General features: G+C 34.5%; 1 protein-coding gene across 1 annotated transcript in view; it reads right to left on the minus strand.

The window, feature by feature from the left end:
* Nucleotides 1-21333, minus strand: part of LOC122800200 — a 137099-nt gene that overhangs the window by 103668 nt on the left and 12098 nt on the right. The window contains exon 3 of the mRNA XM_044069703.1: nt 496-603. Coding sequence (XP_043925638.1) covers nt 496-603 — 108 coding nt within the window. The remainder of the gene's footprint in view (nt 1-495; nt 604-21333) is intronic.

Below are 21333 nucleotides of genomic sequence, written 5' to 3' on the forward strand. Positions count from 1 at the left end.
CTTGTCTTAGCACACACATTTGCTTATATGTTTGCTACCTGTTTTGCCAAGCATTAATCTTACTTCTGCATTATCCAGAATAGCAACGTGTTATGATTTCACTTATATCTATTTAACTTCATGTTTTTGGTACATTCCTCTTCAGTTCACATTCAGTGCTAGAATATAATAGGCAACAGTGCAGTACAACTGCAAAACATTTCACATTTCTATATCCACTTCTTTTCCTGTGCTCTGCAATGTTTTGTGACATTCTATTTGAAGACAGCTGCATTTTCCATGGGTCATTAGAGAAGATGACAGAACACATACATAATAAAACTATTAGCTGTACAACTGCAGTAAAATCAGTGGATTATCATATTTTGTAATAGTTCTACAAAGCCTCAGAGAGATAAATGCTCATAGTCCCTTACATAGAAGGTGTCTTTTTAGCCATTTTATTTTCTTCCAGTCTTGGTGCTCATGACTGTATAAATTATTAAAACCTATTACCTTTGCACTTTCTGAAGCAGACGTACAGCATAACGATTAACACAATCAGCACAAGAAGTGTGCACACAACTGCTGCAGTTATCTTCATGCTCCTCTCATCAGAATTACCTAAGCAAAGAAAAGTAAATTATAATGAATATAGTACAACTGCACTGTTGCATTCAGCTTCCAAACTTCTGAACAAGGCATATTATGTTAATAGGCATTTAATCACACAGGAAGATTCGAACTTTCACATCGGTGACTCTCCCTAATAATGAAAACAATGAAGAGCAGAAAATGACAAGCAATACATAAATACATATGGCTGCACCTTACAGCATGAGCGGCAATAAGACTGAAGTATGTAACTGCAGCTGATTTTTACCAGCTGCTTGGTTTCCTAGTGGTGCTATGTGATACCTTAAAGGGCATATATCATTGGCTGTAGCCTACTCAGAGGAAAGTTTTTTTTATTAACTATTTCCATTAAGTGCCATCACATTCAATAATATGATCATCATTATTAAATTATTTATGTAGAAATAGCACAACTTTACTGTTGGGTTAACAGGACTTTAGGACTTTACTGTTGTGTAGTGGGACTTGGGCCTTCCTCTTTACTTTAGGGCAGGACTTTAGACAGCTGTTGCACTAAAGTAAAATAGTCAGTATTTGTAATCCACTCAGGTTGTGATGCATTCATTTTTAAACTGCAGTCATTTTATTTATCCACGTAACGTAAAATAAAAAAAGTTCACTAAATAAATATGTTCTCTAAGAGGTTGTATTTTTCTCTCCTGTTAATGTTATTGAATGCAATGGTAACCTAACTTCCAATTGAAGCAGAATACGTCACTTGGCATGTGACAGGACAGGGAGAGTCAAACATTCACATCAGTGACTCTCCCTAATAATGAAAATCAGGAAAAGCAGAGCAGTCAGGAAAGCATTCTTGCCATGCACTATAAAAAAAAGAAAACAGAACAGTTCAGCTATAAAATGGAACATCACTGTGTACTAAATAAAAACAAACACAACTTGTTAACACCAGGAAATACATTCTAGTGTTAAAATCCATACTGAATGGTAGAGAAAGTATATTTTCTTCTTAATAAAACAAAAATTATGCAAACATTGTGAATGATCATGGCAAAACTCATTGAAACAATAAGTTTAAACTATGTTTCCCCCATTTTCTTCTGGTTGTATGACTATGTGTTCTATATCATCAACCAAACTCCATCTCTCACCTCACCCAGAGAATAACTGTTAGAGGGACTATACCTTTAAACTTATCAGTAAAGTGATTTATCATGACTTAATAATTCAAAAGCCAAAATTAAAGTAACACTTTTTCAGAAAACTACCTATTTCCCTGTAAATGCTGAAAAGTCAGAGTGTACTTATACAACAGCAGTAAGAAGAACTAATGATGAACAGTTTGGTGATCCATGTAAGGTGAGAACGTTGGGAGGGTTCATGCCAATGGAGAGAACTTCATGAGAGGGATGGGGTTTCCACTATGTAGGATAGAATGTGATTACTTGGAAACTGCTTCAGCAATCACAGCTGACCAAACTCTGCATCTACATTTGTCCTATTTTTTTAAGCAGAAACCCTCTGCAACCCCAAAATGATAAATTCCACCTCCACTGTTGCACACCATTGAAGGAAGGGTAAATGTCCTTAAACAAAATAGACCATTCTTGAACAATCACCATTCTTACTCTAACATGAAGGAGCAAATGATTTCCAGTGAACCACTGTGCAAGGAAGGACAAGACTGATACAGGTATGTAGCATCTGTATTGGATAGTTTATCAGTTATAACTAATATGATTAGGTCATCTAGTGAGGAAAATGCAACGACAGAAAGTGTTGGTGCATCCTAATGCATAACAGGTGTATCAGAAAATCAAGAAAAGCAGAGCAGTCAGGAAAGCATTCTTGCCATGCATCTGTATTGAGATATAATACATTTAAATAAATATATAAGGGATTCTGGATAAGGAATCCATTATACATTTATTTCATTTATTTATGAGTTTTATATGTAATTCAACAATGTTATGGGATATTGATTTGTGTTTTACATTAGTGTATGTATAATGTAGTTTTAAATTGATTTTTAATATTCATGGTTATTACTATTGCATTTTCAATGGAAGGTTCAATTTTAAAACAAGGGGCTTTTTCTTTTTTGGGGGGGTAGTAGTTAAAAGTGAGCAGTTTTTAGGTCTGATAGTTTATTATTTTATTTGGTCAATTAATATATAGATAGGATATCATGTTACATAATTAATGAATTGATCATGTCAGTCTAACAGTATGTAGTGGTTATTTCCTTTGTCCTTCAGTTTTGATGAAGTTCATATATCTGGATGGAAGTGCTTAATGTTTGTCAATAAAGTGCGGTTCTTTTACGTTTATGTTCCTGTATTCATTTTTTATGCAGTTCTTACAGAAAAGATATAAGAAATTGGAGGCCTATTGTTTTGAATAATACTTATTATAATTTTTATGAAAATACTAAAAAAATGAATGGTATCAGAACTTAAGATATTCTATTAGATTCAATATATAGTGTTAAAGAAAAAGATGTCAAGAATTATAAATGATTATTAGTTAAAGACTAGATGACACACTAAAAAGACAAGAAAAAATTTAATTATGGTATGAGATCTAAGCAAAGTTGTTGATACTATTCAGCATAATATGCTACTGGATATATTCAAAGCTTATAATTTAAGTATGACAATATGAAATGTGTGTGTTACAGTGTACACACTGAACAAAATTATATTTTTGATTAATGGATGGCTGAGTGAAGAAATAACTATTAAAAGAGGTACAAGGCAAGGGTGTCCTTTAGTAACATTATATTTTCACTAGTTATATTAATTCAGTAGATGGTAATGTCAGATATAGAACAAAGCAAGGTATAAATATACATGTAATGTTATCATATACAGATAACAGCATTCTAGTTATTAAGCATTTGAATGGAATAAATAAGTTATAAGTAAGTTGAATTTGTGTTTAGATAAAACTAGTATATGTTTGAACACAGAAAAAGGTAAAGGTTTAGAGCATGAAGGGAGGATTAAATGTATTGAATTCAATTTTCAAGAAATACATTTGGAAAACAAAATGTTATATCACTACAATGGGAAAATGTTATGAAATAAATCAAAAATATGTTTTAAAGTTTCTTCCAAGAAAAAAGTTTATTTGCTTCTTAACTCTGTTGTATTATGAAATATATATATATATATATATATATATATATATATATATATATATATATATATATATATATATATATATATATATATATATATATAAGTTAACTGAATAAAGATATCATCATCTTATTTATTTTGGGATCTCACCTTAATCCTGTAAAGAGACTTGTGCTTTATGTAGCAAAAGAGAATGGTGGTTTAGGACTTATAAATTCAGTGGAATTTGCAGTTTTGTTACTTCTAATAAAATACTTAAATGGTTAAAAGAAAAAAATGGTAATTTAATAAATCTGTTACTGGAAGACAGATATAAAAAATATGGGATATGATGAAGAGTTGTAAAAGAGTATATGAATGAAGAAATGAAAGTGTATCAGAGAAAATTGTAATGTGGTAATTAAGTATAGAAGATTTAGAAGATGAAAGAAAAAAGTGGTATAAAAAAGTAATGGTGAAATATTTTTATGTATATCCATGGAAAGAATTGGAGGAAATGAAAATCAAACCTATAAAAAGCAAGGGACTGTGGATTTAAAACGAGAGTAGAATGTCATGAGTTTTGTGGACAAACTAGTATAGCAAAAAAACTTCCAAAAATAAAGGCTAAAGGCAACAGATTTTTAATCTTAAACAAGTAAAGGAAACACTTTTGTTTTGATGTCCTAAGAAATGTATGTATTATTAATTGGTAAGAAAATAATAAACATAAATATACATAAATGTGCATATAAAATGTTGGCACCAACATCAAAAGAATGTATATTAAAATTGTATGCAAAAATGAAGAAGCTTACAAAGGTAGTGATGTATATATATATATATATATATATATATATATCCTTTTATATATGTATATACATATATATATATATATATATATATATATATATATATATATATATCCTTTTATATATATATATATATATATATATATATATATATATATATATATATATTCTGTTTTTATATTATATACCTTGTTTTTATGCATACTGAAAGTTTCTTTGCTATACTAGTTTGTATGTGGTCATTTTTGTGTGGACTATATGGAAACTGAGACAAGCTGCACTCCACCTTTATTCACACAGGAAGGTGAACAGTCTATGCCTATCATGCCAAGAATATGACATATTACAGCTGGTTATGGTGGTTTCTACTTTAACCAAAAAATTGGATGATTTGAATTCAATTGTGAATAATATGGTTACTACCTCTCATCTGTGTAATGACATCGCATTGGACCCAGGTTCTAATGAGAGCTGTGATGCAGTACAGAATGGTAATTTTACACCAAATGTTAACACTCAGCCTGACCCGAAGGGGAACTCAGAGACATGACAGGATTCAAATATCCCTAACAACACTGCTACAGGTATTAACTATACAAATGGTAACAGCTGGAGGGATACAAGTCCAGTAGTAGTTGGTGGTCTGAGCAGCACCAGCCCAATGAGTGAAGGTGAGATAATGTGAACAAATATTATTACTCCCAGATTAAAGACTTGGTTACAGCAGCCTGTTGATTTACAAGTGAGTAATGATCATGATGGGAGTTACACCATTGGCATTAACAATTATAATATAGTGGAAAACTTAACTTTAAAAGATTTATGGTTGAAAGTCTTTAAGAAGCTACAACTGGAGATTTTCTATGTTAGAGAATATCTGCAATAGCATCATATCCCCAAACGACTACGATCATGGCATTTTCCAACTCGTTTAATTAATGATTCAGTATTTTATCAAGAATTAATTCACTTATTTGACAAACAGGGGTTGGAATTAATTGAACTTTTCATAAAACACTACACTTCAATAATTGAATCACTGAACAGTGAAATAGATATTATTGATGGTTACATTAAAACGGACAATGAGTTTTTGAGATACAAATATGAGTATGATGTTATTTTTACCAGCATCAATGGACATATCAATAAAATGAAGCTCGTTAAGAATAAAAAACTGGAGAGTGATAGCCTAGACTATAGTAAGGGAAATGCTTATCCAAACCCCCACCCTCACAAGAATGGCATAATCCGATTGGATGGACCTATGATGATGAAGTAAAGACTGCTACTGGCAGCCCTCATATGAGTACATCACAACGGAGTTACATAGATACAGTTATGAACTCAAATAGAGAAGATACTGATGGCTCACATTGGAATGGCCATCTGAGAAGTAACAATCAAAATAGGAACAACCAAAACCATAATTTTCCGAGTTCCTTGAACACCCAGGGGAGACCGCTAATACTGGTGCTGGTTCCACTTCAAATTTTCATGAGGGCCGTCAGCAGTCACGCATTAGGACCAACCAAACGAACAGCAACAAATGATATGAGGAATTATCAGAGAATACAGAGGTAATGTCCAAGCCTGATTTTAACTCCAGAACATTAAATGATTCCTTTAGGATGGTTGCTGGCACAGATACTGATTTTATTAAGGTATGTGACATTAAGAACAGTGAGGGTGATTTCAAGATTTTCAATTACTCTAGGTTTGTTGTGAATGCTTCCTTAGCAGACCTATTAGCTAAAGAATTTACCTTTGTTCCTGCCCAGGAGGGGGAGGTTAGCATAATGGTTAAGGTGTTTACCTTACAGACACAAGGTGCAGGGTTTGATTCTCACCTGGGGCAATTGGCTAGGCTTAAAATGGCCCACAAGGGTAGTTAGCCTAGTAGTAAACTATGAACTATGAACCTATGAACCAACATGCAGATTTGGCAAGAACTATAACTGACTTGAAACTTTTTATACATAAACTGAACTTTTGTTTGCAATCATTCTGGACAAAATTCTGATTTTTAAAGCGTTGAGTGTTTATAATCTTATGGTGACACGTATTTTATCAGTCTTTGAGCATATGTGTGAACTTGACCTATGTGAGGCTTTAAGTAATAGTAATAGGTGACCAATTTCAAAAGGGAAGGCTGGGATTTCCTGAATAACTTGAAATTTAGTAATGTACGGGTTACAAAACCTGATAAAGGGGGCGGCTTAGTGTTTTTTGATGATGATGATTATATTATGCATATGTTTAAGCTGCTTGACACAAATAATTGTACACATGCATCTCTTAATTAATTGAATAGAGCTTATCAGAAAATTAAAGACTTTTTGAATTATTTATTTATAGAAGTTAGAATAAATCTTGAGTTATATAACTTTTTTTCAATGTTAGCTCCCCAAAAACCAGTTATTTTTGGACTACCCAAGGTGCACAAAGATCTTGAGAACCCACCTTTTCACCCAATAGTAGATGGGAGAAATTCCATCACATAACCTACAGACAAGTACATAGATACAATTTTGAAAAAATATGTTGAACAAGTAGAACATATTTACAATGATTCCTGGACTTTTTTGAAAAATATAAATAATTTGGAATTTAAAGAAAATGCTAAATTTCTTACAACTGATGTAAAAGACCTGTACATGGTCCTTCTCCCAGATATTGGTATTGAATGGGTTGGTAATATAATGAAAGATACGGGTAGTACAACAAGAGAGATAGAACTAATACAAGAATTACTTGACATTGTTTTAAACAATAATTATTTTATAGAAACAATGTCACTGGCAAAACACCAGACAAACGCCCCAATTCCAGAATGTATTATGAATAAAGCAATCCCAAAAACAATGGAGTTGTAGCGAAGCAAGTATATTCCAAAAATAGTAGATTTATTTCCAAACGAATACAACCAAAAAATATATTGTTATCAGATTAGCACTTTCACTCATAGAGCTTCATCAGATCATGGATAACAAGCCAAATACATTACAAAACATATATATACACTGCTACTCAGCTTACTAACCTATCACATTAAGCCACTAATCAAGCCTTAAAGTGAAAAATACAAAATATACATTGTTAAGAACCTCAAAGGCTTCTCAAAGTTAATCTAAAATCTATCTAAGTATGTATATATATATATATATATATATATATATATATATACAAAACAAAAAACTAAATATAAAAATAGAAAATATGAGAAACCTATTACATTTAAAATACTTATACAAAAAAGCTTATATAAAAAACAACATCTCTATACATACATGGTCCATCTATTATACTATCCTAAGAATAATAATGTACTATCTTAAGAACTATAATAGAAAACTATAATGATGTAACCTCTGCATATATGTATATGCTACCTCTAATAGTATATATAAATAGTTCTGTTCATAATATATATATATATATATATATATATATATATATATATATATATATATATATATATATATATGTATATATCTATCATTTCATTTTATATTCCTGCGTTTCCTAAGCGTGGGTTTTATTGAGGCTCTTTCATTCAGTCCAGAGCCTCTATCTGCTCTCAGCCTAATTATCCAATTATTCTCTTGCATTCTGTATGGTTCCTGATATCACCCCCATGTGCACTAGGTATGATGACTTCTAAAGCCCTAAATAAAAATGTATGTGCTTCCCCTTGTTGGGCAACATGTTTCGCTAAAGCATTATGTAAAGATTTCTTCCTCATATGATATATATGTTCACGTATCCTCTCCTTGAAAAAATGATTAGTCTTTCCAATATAGAAGGAAGAGCAGACTTGGCAGACAGCTAGGTAAACCAGATGAGTTGTCCTACAATCAGCATTAACTTGTGTAGACAACTCTCTATGCAGATCAGGATGTAAAAATCCTATGCTAGTATCAATGTAACAACAATAGTTGCATTGCCCACATGGTTTAGTATTCCCACCATTAACTACGTTAAACTGCTGTCTAGGATAACACAACATCCTTTTCAAGTTATATTTGTTCCTAAATAAAAAATGTGGTTTCTCACCAACTATCTGCCTAACATCATTGTCCACACACAAAACAGACCAATGTCTAGTAACTACATCTCTAATATCTGCATGGTCTGATGTATATGAGGTAGAAATTTTAATTTCTACACAAGTTAATGCTGATTGTAGGACAGCTCATTTGGTTTACCTAGCTGTCTGCCAAGTCTGCTCTTCCTTCTATATTGGAAAGACTAATCGTCTTTTCAAGGAGAAGATACGTGAACATATATATCATATGAGGAAGAAATCTTTACATAATGCTTTAGTGAAACATGTTGCCCAACAAGGGGAAGCACATACATTTTTATTTAGGGCTTTAGAAGTCATCATACCTAGTGCACATGGGGGTGATATCAGGAACCATACAGAATGTAAGGAGAATAATTGGATAATTAGGCTGAGAGCAGATAGAGGCTCTGGACTGAACGAAAGAGCCTCAATAAAACCCATGCTTAGGAAACGTAGGAATATAAAATGAAATGATATATATATATATTTATATATATATATATATATATATATATATATATATTATGAACAGAACTATTTATATATACTATTAGAGGTAGCATATACATATATGCAGAGGTTACATCATTATAGTTTTCTATTATAGTTCTTACGATAGTACATTATTATTCTTAGGATAGTATAATAGATGGACCATGTATGTATAGAGATGTTGGTTTTTTATATAAGCTTTTTTATATAAGTATTTTAAATGTATTAGGTTTCTCATATTTTATATTTTTATATTTAGTTTTTTATTTTTTGTATATATATATATATATATATATATATATATATATATATATATATATATATATAAATATATATATATATATATATATATATATATAGATTTTAGATTAACTTAGAGAAGCCTTTGAGGTTCTTAACAATGTGTATTTTGTATTTTTCACTTTAAGGCTTGATTAGTGGCTGAATGTGATAGGTTAGTAAGCTGAGTAGCAGTGTATATATGTTTTGTAATGTATTTGGCTTGTTATCCCTGATCTGATGAAGCTCTGTGAGTGAAAGCGCTAATCTGATAACAATATATTGTTTGGTTGTATTAGTTTGGAAATAAATCTTCTATTCTTGGAATATACCTGCTTCACTAAAACTCCATCGTTTTTGGGATTGCTTTATTAATAATTATTTTATGTTCGAAGGAGAGTACTACTTGCAAAAAATGGGTGTGGCAATGGGATCCCCCTGTGGTGCGAGCTTTGCAAACTTGGTTACAGCCCATTGGGAACAACAATATGTGTTTAATGACAATGTATTCAAGGAGAACATTTATTATTATACCCGATACCTGGATGACATCTTTATTATTTTTGAGGAAGATGTAGACTATCTCCCAAAATTTGTGGAATACCTGAATAGTTCCAGTCAGTTTTTGTTTTTTATGTATAATACTGGTTTTGACTGCATAGCGTATTCGGATGTGGAACTGTATAATGATAGTGACCAAAAAATGTTTAAAGAAAGGATCCATAGGAAAACAACTTATTCGAATTCCTTTCTTCACTATTCTAGTAATCATCCACCACAACAGAAGAGATCAGTCGTGAAAGGCCAATTAGCGAGGGCTATGGTGTCTGAAAACACTGAATTTTTGAAAGAATATCAAACTTTGAGTGATATGTTTTTAAAATAGGGGTACCCCTCAAAATTAGTGGAGGAGCTGGTAAGTGAAGTGGAATAGGGCAAATGGGACCTATAGGCCTATAATAGCACATGGGAGTCGTCTTGATGGAATTGTTGTGACTGTTAGGAATGACCTCATAATGAGGAAAGAATTTAAGTACATTCTTACATTTATTACATCATTTAGTACAGATGCAGGAATTATAAGGCAAATTCTGAATAAGAATTGGAACTTAATTGCTGATGATGAACTGAGAGACATAGTTGAGCAGAAACCTCTGGTAATTTTTAGGAGAGGACCCAATTTGAAAAGTTTACTTGAGAGACAAGAAGTTAAGGCAGTAAGGATGGCAGGAATGTATAAATGTGCAAGTTGCCCATATTGTAGATTTATAGAAGTGGGGGCAACATTTAATATCCAGGGAAAATGGTATACACATAACAAAATATTTAATTGCTGTTCCAAAAGTGTGATCTATTTAGCCACATGTAAATTATGCCTTGCTTTTTATGTTGGAAAAACCGACCAGAAGTTTAAAGAAAGGGTATATGAGCATATCTATAGCATCAGAAAATTAAAAACAGATAATGCGCTAGCAAAACATGTACAAGAATATCCAGACCACTGTTTTAGTTTCTGGATTATAGATCAAGTGGAACTGGATCCCCGGGGGGGCCTATTTCTTTAAAATTGGAACTTCAAGAGTTGTTGTGGCAAATAAGACTGAATGCCTATAGTCAACCAGGCCTGAATGATGCATGCTATTTAGCATGCATTTTAAAATTAAGAAGCTTACAAAGGTAGTGATGTTTAAATATATATATATATATATATATATATATACATATATATATATATATATATATATATATATATATATATATATTTATACACACACACACACACACACACACACACACACACACACACCTTGTTTTTATGCATACAATTGTTTTAATATACATTCTTTTGATGTTGGTGGCAACATTTTAACAGTTTACTTTAATCATAATATGTTTATATATACATATGCATATATTTTATGTATATATTTAGTTGTTTTTTTGTATTTAACTTAATTTGGATTTCCATAGTATGTTATGAATGTATGTAAATATCTTTTGGTTCATAGCCCTTTAAATGGAGGCTTGACTTTTGTAATTTTGTAGTAATGTGTGGTGATGTCAATTAATTTTGCCTATTTAAGCTTTGTATTTTACCTTTTGAATCTGTCTGATGAAGTTTGCTAACTTTTAGTAAACAAAAGTGCTTACAACTACTACCTTTTGAGTCTTAGTGTGGTTTTTCCTCCTTTTGGTGTTTTAAATTGGTTTGTTTATTCCTTTTTCCTGTGTGAAGTAATTTTTTGGTATGGAGGACACCACCATGCAAGAGTCACAGGTTTTATTTTCGAATGATGGTTTGGCATCAGCTTTGGAGACTAATGCTCTGGGGAAGCTGACTGCACTTGTGGAATTATTGACACAGCGTGTGGATACACTATCCAACCAGGTTGCGGTGACCTGGGCTTGTTCAGCCAGGAATTCTGGTTCAGGGAACTCAATTGAATTTAACCAACATAGAATGACAGTGAATATTCCTGGATCGCAAGACAGAGGGAACTCATCTTCTGTGCCTTCTTCTTTTGGGTTACCGGTTTCCGGTTTTTGGACATCACCTCGCAGTAGGGAAATTATTAACGGGCAGTTGTAAATGGACCAGAATTCTGCTGAGCCTGTAAGTAATTCCCTTACTGTTCCTTGTCTAAATGATTGATTTAAGGACCCTGCTTCTTTTACATCTGTCACTACGTGCTCTGATATCCAAGCGGGCCCTAATGACAGTGACAGCAACAGTATTGTCAACAACTTAAAAGATTTTGATATTAAACTATTCTGTTTAAAAAAACTTCAAACTGAGGTACAATATCTTACAGAGTATATTAACAGACAACAGGTCCCGAAAGGATTAAGACTATGGCATTTCCCAATGGGCCTTGTTACTAACTCTATGCTCCATAAAGAATTATTGAGACTGTTTGACCGACAGGGCTGTGATTATATGAATTTACTTGTTAAAGACTATTGTGTACAGATTGAAGCTTTGAAAAGTGACTTGTCAATCTTAGATTTAAATATCCGGTCTGACAAGGACTTTTTACGTTATAAATATGATTTCCTACATATTTTTTCCAGTATTGGGGGTGCTCTAGCAAAAGTTAGAGACAATAAGATTAAAAAGCTGAATAGAGACCAATTAGCTTATGGAAAGGGTAATGCTTATGGAGTAGCAATATTAACTGTTCTGATAATGAAAGTTCTTCTTTGGTTAATGACACTTCAGGATTTGATAACACTGACAGTAATGACAACAATGCCAATGGTTTGAATGATGTGCTTCCACCAGATAATTCTTCTGTTAGGAAAAGCGAATGGCTTATTAACAGGCAGAATAATACTGGTGGTAATAACAACAGGGAGAACAATAACAATTCTAATAAAGCCTCTTCTCAGGTTTTTGGGTGTCAGAAATGGGGATACTGGTGGCCAACAGAACCGAGTACAACAACAACAATGTTGGAAGAAGAAGCCACAGAACAGGAGAAGGAGATAGAAATTTCCAATATAAACATCACGGACATGGGTCTGATGGACTAAATAGTACAAATGACTTTAAAATTTACAACTATTCTTCATTTGTGCCTTCCCCATTATTAATTGAGGTCCTAGCTAAAGGACTTACATTTGTTCCCACTACTAGAGGAGATTTGGCTAGGACTTTGATTTAAAGACATACACTACTAGGAAACTGAATCTTAATGTCCTTTTTGGTAATAACTCCAGTATAGTGAATTAATTTAGGGTAGCCAGTGTTTTCAACCCTATGTTGCATTCTTCCATATTACTTTTTGAAAAAATCTGTGACAATGATATTACAGCTTTTTTTAATAACAAAGCTCTGTATAATCCTCAAGAATTTAATTTGTCTATTAATGAGAAGGATGCCCTTAAAGAATTGAATTTTGCTGGCATACATTTTATTAAACCCGATAAGGGGAAAGGTTTGATATTTATGAATATTGATAATTATAAAGAAAAAATGGAAACCCTCCTAACTAATGAGGCTTACATTAAGTTATCAAAGAATGAAATTAATGGTGCCTACCAACGAGTTAAGGGGTTTATCAAAGATCTTTTTATTGACGGGCGTATAGACGTGGATTTATACAATTATCTTTGTATTACTTATCCAATTACCCCCGTCATTTTTGGGTTGCCAAAGATCCATAAAGACTTGAAACCCCCCCTTTTCGTCCCATTGTTGATGGTAGACAGTCCATCACATATGGTTGTGCAAAGTTTGTTGACAATAAGTTAAAAGTGGCCTTAATTGATGAATCCCAGATTTGTAAGGATTCATGGGCTTTTTTGGAGGCCATAAATAATCTCCCTTTTTCTGAAGAACTGAATTTTCTCACGATTGATGTTCGTGATTTATACACAGTAATACCCCAGGACATCGGGTGTGACTGGGTAAGAGAATTTCTCTTAGAGAAACATGTTGATGGGTCCAGTATTGACCTTGCTATTTATTTACTAGAACTGGTCCTTAAGAACAACTATTTCATCTTTGACAAAGAGTTTTATTTACAAAAAACAGGTGTAGCCATGGGTTCACCTTATGGGGGCACTTTTTCCAACACTGTAATGGCTTTTTGGGAAAAACATTTCCTATTCAAGAATGATGTTTTCCAGCAAAAGGTAGCCTGGTACACCCGTTATTTGGATGACATATTCATCCTTTGGAAAGGTGATCAAACTTCAGCTGAATCTTAATCAATTCAACATCTAAATATGAGATTTTGTCAATACAAAATTCCCAAGTAAACTTCAAAAAATTAGTATAATGTGTGATATGTTGAATAAAAGATCTTCCCAATATGAGATTCATCTCTAAAATATTTAGGAAACCAACTTATTCCAATGCTTTCCTCCACTTTTATAGCTCTCATCCCCTATTTCAGAAAAGCGCAGTAGTTAAAGGTCAACTTGTTCGGGTGGCTAGAATGGTCTCCTTAGAGAGTGATTTTTTTTGAGGAATGTAATTTGTTGAGGGAGATGTTTGTCAAACGTGGGTACCCTAGTGGCTTATTGGATGACCTTATCAGTGATGTTCACTATAAAAGGGTGAATGGAACTTTTAAACCCTTATTAAGGAAAGATGAGATGGATGTTTTAATGGCCTCTGGGTCAGACTCTGGTGCCTTGAATATTAACACTGTGGAGAATGGTATGAGGGATTTTATAGTTGACCATGATAGTCTAACAATTGAATCTAATTTCCCTGCTGTTTCTTTGAATCAAGGGATTGAGAAATTGAGTTTTATTACCACCTTTTCCCTGGATGCCCCCTTGTTAAAATCTATTCTCTTTAAGAATTGGTGTTTTTTGATTGAAGACAACATTGTCAAAAAATGTGTGGGTAATCTACCCAATGTGGTATTTAGGAAAGGAATGAATATTAAATGTATTTTGGAGAATGAGACCCCTAAACAATATTTACCTCACAGTGGCATGTTTAAATGTGAAGCTTGCCGGTGGTGTAAATATATTAATGTTAGGAATTCCTTTACAATATTAGATAGAAAATATCACATTAAAAGTAAATTTAATTGCAACTCAAAGGGGGGTTGTTTACTTGAGTACTTGCACATTATGTGGTGACTTTTATGTGGGCAAAACAGACAAACCCCTTAAAAATAGGATCTACGAACATCTGTATACCATTGATAAAATGAATCTAAATAATGCTTTAGCCAGACATATAAAAGACCATCATGGGCATGGCTTCATTTTTCTTGTTATTGACAAGGTGGATGAGAGTAATAGGGGTGGCCCAGTATCTTTAATGTTGGATGAGAAAGAACTAATGTGGCAACAAATTGAATGCCCTGGTCTTTCCAGGTCTCATTGACTCTGTTTCCATTAGTATTTTAAAAATGAGGACCCTTAAAAGGTAATGCTTAATTTTAAATATTTGTTTTTATATGTATATGTGTACATTTTTATATATACATATGCATATATTTTATGTATATATTTAGTTGTTTTTTTGTATTTAACTTAATTTGGATTTCCATAGTATGTTATGAATGTATGTATATATCTTTTGGTTCATAGCCCTTTAAATGGAGGCTTGACTTTTGTAATTTTGTAATAATGTGTGGTGATGTCAATTAATTTTGCCTATTTAAGCTTTGTATTTTACCTTTTGAATTTGTCTGATGAAGTTTGCTAACTTTTAGTAAACAAAAGCACTTACAACTACTACCTTTTGAGTCTTAGTGTGGTTTTTCCTCCTTTTGGTGTTTTAAAATATTTACATATACTTTTGTTATTTTTAGCTGCATCATTTAGAGGTATTTATGATATCTATATGCAAATTTTTATGTATATTTATGTTTACTATTTTGTTACCAATTAATAATATATACATTTCTTAGGACATTTCCATTTGAAATTTAAAGTGAAGGGGGATATTTGAATGCAAGTAATTTATCATGTGACCTGTACTATACTATTTAATGTGTTAGGTGTAATAATCAAATTGTCTGATGAAGTTTTGATCACTGAATCAAAACAAAATTGCTTACTTTACTTGTTTAAGATTAAAAATCTGTTTGTGGAAGTTTTTTCTCATTGCTGCCTTTAGCCTTGATGATTTTTGTGGAGAGTGGTGACAAAGAAATTACTAGTAAAAGCAAACATGCCATATAAAAATACGCAATTATTGTCATAAAGAAGAAACTGCTGAGCATGTCTTTTTGAAATGTAAAAGAATTGATACTTTATGGACTAAGTTAGATGAGAATCATTATTCAGACAAAATTAAAGGATACAAAAATATCAATATGAATAGAATATGATTTTATAAAGATAATCATAAGTGTTTATTGAAAAGGTTGATAAAATATTTGATGTTATGTAGATTATTTCAACTGAAGAGTAAAATAAATGTATAATGCTAAGTGGGATTTATCAGAAATGTTAAAAAATAAGATTTTGGTTTTGGAAAGAAGAGTGGGGATTAGATATAAATGTATTTTGAATGTAAAAAAGTGAATATAAGGTCAGTCTGTGTATAATATTGTAAATAATGTACATGTTTTATTTATTCAGTTTATATTGTAAATATTTAAGATTTGTTAAATAAAGGAAGCCTACTCTTTTTGATAGTTACCATTAATTCAAGGAGATGGGGCTTCAGTTTAACATCTCATCTAAAGGACAGCACATTCAGGAGTGCAGCACCCCCCCCCATGCAACAGTGCAGTGTCAAAAATCGATCTACCTTGTGTGAGAACAGAACTCACAACCTTCTGTACAAAGGTTGAGTGCACTACCTACTTCTTCACTGATACAAGTACAGCATTTTATGACAGCATTTATGTAAAGGTAACAGATTTCAGTAAAGCTGTGATGACTGGTCATGAATGAAATGTGGACTAATAAACAAAGATGTGAAAAGAGCTTGATATTACTGTACTGTGATGACAGTTAAGGAGAGCTGCAGTTTTCATGACTGAGCATTCTAGGCAGCACTTAAACTCAATTATTACAAGGAAAATAGTGAACACCTTAGTGCACAAAGCCAATTAAACAATTCTATATAATTCATAGGATCATAGGTAGGTACTAAGCTATTTGCCCTAGGGCCTATATAAGCTGAGCCAAAAAGGTACCTTGGCTTTCACCACCCAAGAAAATTATTTACCTGTGCCCCTGTCAAGCAGAGCCACAGACGTGACCCCACCCCCCCCTTATTGTGGGTGACAATTGTGGTGTTTGAGGAGCTCGGAGGGATTGGGATTTCTTTAAGTGGAGCATGTCCAATAGTTCTGGGTTTGACATAGCTTTGTTTGTTAGGCAGAGATCGCCTTTGATTATGCAATATGCGATGGAGTAAAGCTGCACTTTTGTGAGACTTTTGAAACGCTGAGCTTTGGCCGGCTAAGACCTACCTGTAATCAACTGGACGTATAAGTGAATTTAAGTAAATCTTTATCTGCACTTTTTACAAAAAATACAGCATTTAAATTGATTTATTTGTGTTGCATTGAATACTATCTAGCTGGAAGTTGTGGCTGTTTTTTTTCAGTTAGTTCCCTATCCCACCCTCCCTGCTTTTGTTTTGGTGTTAAACTTGGTGACATTGAAACTGCCCACCCCTCTTGTAAATTTGCATTTGGATACTCTTCCTGGGTCCATCTCATTTGCTCATGCAAAAAAAAAATTGCACTTTATTCATCTGCTTTTACTGTATTTATGTTTTTATCTACTTTATTATTTTATTTTGCTTTTGCATCATCATCTTAAAAGTACTCAATTGTATTTATTACTGCTTGGTGTAACTATCATTCTAAGCCTTTTGGTTTAAGCACTTGGGCTTCAGACCAGTTGTTTTACATAAAGAAGGTTTGTGGTCTGCACTGTTGTGGCAGGACAGCTGCATCCTTCTAAGTTGGGAACTGCTGATTGAAGGCTCAGTGTCTGTTATTCTAAAAGTGTATTAGTTCTGGTTTAAGCACTTGGGCTTCAGGCCAGTAATTTTACATTAAGAAGGTAAGTGGTCTGCACTCTTGTGGGAGGAGAGGCTGGACTCTGCCCTTCTGAGCTGGGAATTTCTGGTTAAAGGCTTATAGTGCCTGCATATTTGAACTGTTTCTTACTGAAATTGGTGCACCTTGTTTGCTGTAGCATAGACTAGATCCAGGCCTGCTGAATATAGCTTTGTTTGTATAACTTGAACAATAATTCAGGCCTTCTTGAAAGTATTCAATTGTATTTATTACTGCTTGGTAGTAACCTGATTAAAGTGTAGCTATCATTCTAAGCCTTTTGGTTTAAGCATTTGGGCTTCAGACCAATTGTTTTACATTAACTAGGTTTGTAGTCTGCACTGTTGTGGTAGGACAGGTAGCTTACATCCTTCTAAGTTGGGAACTGCTGATTGAAAGCTCAGTGTCTGTTATTCTAAAAGTGTATTAGCTCTGGTTTAAGTACTTGGGCTTCAGGCCAGTCATTTTATATTAAGAAGGTTTGTGGTCTGCACTCTTGTAGGAGGAGAGGCTGGATTCTGCCCTTCTGAGCTGGGAATTTCTGGTTAGAAGCTTATAGTACCTGCATATTTGAACTGTTTCCTACTGAAATTGGTGGGCCTTGTTTGCTGTCACATAAACTAGATTCAGGTCTGCTGAATCTAGCTTTGTTTGTACAACTTGAGCACTAATCCAGACCCACTTTTTGGAGAAGGTTCCCCTGCACCCCAGTGGCAGGAGTGTACAGTTAGAACTTGTCTGATTGAAGGCTACAGGAACAGGGCTCAGTTTTGAGATTTTTTTTACTGGTTAATTGGGTAATTTGTTTAAAAGCCTTTTCTGATTGCTTGTAGTCACCTAGAGCTGTTTTAAGTGTATTTTTTACTGGTTTTGCATTATCTTTAAAAAAAAATTCCTTGATTCCCACCTTTCTAAGCTAGAATAGTCCAGTTTTCAGGCTAGTGCTAAATTCAGGGCTGTGTTACAAGTTTCTGAGTTGCCCATACCTTACTTGGATAGAAGGAGGTTTCTCTGTTCACCTGTGAGAGATTGGAGCTTTGAGCAGCCATCTGTCCCTGGAGGAGTGGTTCCAGCCCAAAGGTTAGTAGCTTATAGGCCATTTTGGGCTAATTTCTATCTCTTTCATTTCCCTGCTGTAAAAACTGTGTTTGCATGGTTTTGCACATCTGGGCAGCACCGGTTAGCTAGGGCTAAATTATTCCTGGCTCCACCAAGTCTCCTCTTCAGTTTTTCCCTTGAAAGTAGTCTAACTCTCAACCTAAGCACTTAAAAAGCATACTAAATTCCAGCACTTGCTCAGACCTAATAGCAAGCACTAATATACCCCGACACTTGATTGCCCAACAGGGCAAGGCTCATTATTCACCCCTCACCAACCAAGCAACTAAGCAGCTCACCCTACTATTCAGGTATGACCAAAGGGAAATTTCAGGTATACTCTCCAGTCCAACTGGTGAACCTGGGTATCCTGAGGCAATGTTACAACTGCCTCATGTACACAAGACAACCCTCTCCTCCTACCACAAAACATTTAACATATGCGAGAGATGCAATTATATAGCTAAATTGGAGGCTAAGTTCTCTCCACCCAAGACTGGAACAAGCAGTCATGAGGAGAAGGTTAACACTTGCACCACACCTCCAGCCTCACATAGACATACTAAACCAGCACTGGCAAAAAACACACATTAATATACAAAATCATACTCTGATACTTTTGCAAGTTTTTATTTAGAGCCACTGAGACCTCCAAAGCAGACACCCAAAAAACCTGCACCTCCCGTCACAAACCAGACAACACATAAAACACAAAATCAGTGTGCCGCACAATCACAGCCCTTAAGGCGAAATAACATACCTAACACACTAGTAATAGGGGACTCTATAGTCAGCCATACTGATGTCCCACTCACTAGGTTGGACAAGGAGAAGGTTACTGTTAGCTGCCTGTTGGGAGCCAGAATCCGCCACATAACACAAGCACTCAGGTCACTCCAGAACAAGTACAAATATGACTCTGTCATTGTTCATGTTGGTGGACTGCGGTGGTGCTGCTGTGGTAGTGTTGTCGCCTCACAGTAAGACATTGTCCTGTTCAATTTGCAGCTAGAGCATCTTCTGTGTGGAGACATGCATGAATGGGAGTACCATCATTGAAGGTTGTGCATCAGGGCCAGCAACTCGGCACATAAAAATCTACTGCCAATCATTAGCGGACCGGAGTTCTGCTGTGGCGACCTTTAACCGGGAAAAGCCGAAAGACAAAACAATTGTTCATGTTGGTGTGAATAACCCGAGATGTACCTCCCTGGACTACATGAAAAGAGACATGGAAGAGCTCTCTGATCATGTAGCCCAGGTGGGTATGACCCTGACCCTGAGTAGCATCCTGCCCTCACCAAGAATTATACCGCAGCATAAAGAAAAAATGATAAATTTCGACAATTGGCTAAGCTTCTGGTGTCATTCAAAGGGGATCCAGTGTCTGTCAGCCTGGGTGACATGCCTGACAAGCCTCATTGCTTCACAAGAGATGGCTTGCACCTGTCACCCCTAGTCTTTTGAATACTGGCCAAGGCTCTTGCTGCCCCCATAGTGCCTTTTTTAGGCAAGGCTCAAAAAGTCAAACCCACTTCTGTAAACAGCACAAATAAAAAAAATGATGGTTATGCTACTCAATGCCAGGAATTTAAATCTCAAAATGCACATGCTCGAAGCACTCCTCAGAATGGAGAACATCGTCATCTGTGCAGTAACTGAAACCTGGTCCAAGGCTCCACAAAGCACCCCAGCACTACCGGGCTACAACTCATACCACATTTGTCGGCCACAGAACATGGACCAAAACACAAAAGGAGGGGTTGTATCCATATTCATCAAGGATACCTATACCTCCAGGTTAGTGGCGCAGCATGATACCTCTGAGATCATCCATGTGCAACTAACATCACGCAAATCTGCAATGCAAATTGTCGCCTTCTACAGATCACCCTCCATGACCCAGGACCACCACTCTGCCTTTCTGGAGACACTGGAAAACATGAAGGCCCTACCGAACACCCTGATATTGGGCAATTTCAATTACCCTACCATTAACTGGGAAAACTACTCAAGTACAAACTCCCAGGTCCAGCGCTTCCTGGAATTTATCAACTAAAATGCACTGGATCAGCTGGTAAACTCCCTACCAGAGGTGAAAACATATTGGACCTGGTCATCACCAACATGGGCGACAGGTGTTCCGCACTGGAGGTCAGCCCGTCACTGGTTAGATCAGACTATAACCTAATCACTCTGGATGTCCACACTACACCATCACCCCCAACCAAGGAAACCACAGTGAAAAACTTTTCTGTAGCAAATTTCACCTTACTTAAGACAGAGGTGGTAAGTTTCACAGCCCCCATGCTAAAGGATAAGAGTGTCCAAGATGCAGGAACCTTTACAAATGCACTCTATGAGCACCTACAAGGATGCATGGATCATGC

The sequence above is a fragment of the Protopterus annectens genome, chromosome 4.part0, assembly GCF_019279795.1.
Source record: "Protopterus annectens isolate FY-2018-M chromosome 4.part0, PAN1.0, whole genome shotgun sequence".
NCBI classification, from domain to species: domain Eukaryota; kingdom Metazoa; phylum Chordata; order Ceratodontiformes; family Protopteridae; genus Protopterus; species Protopterus annectens.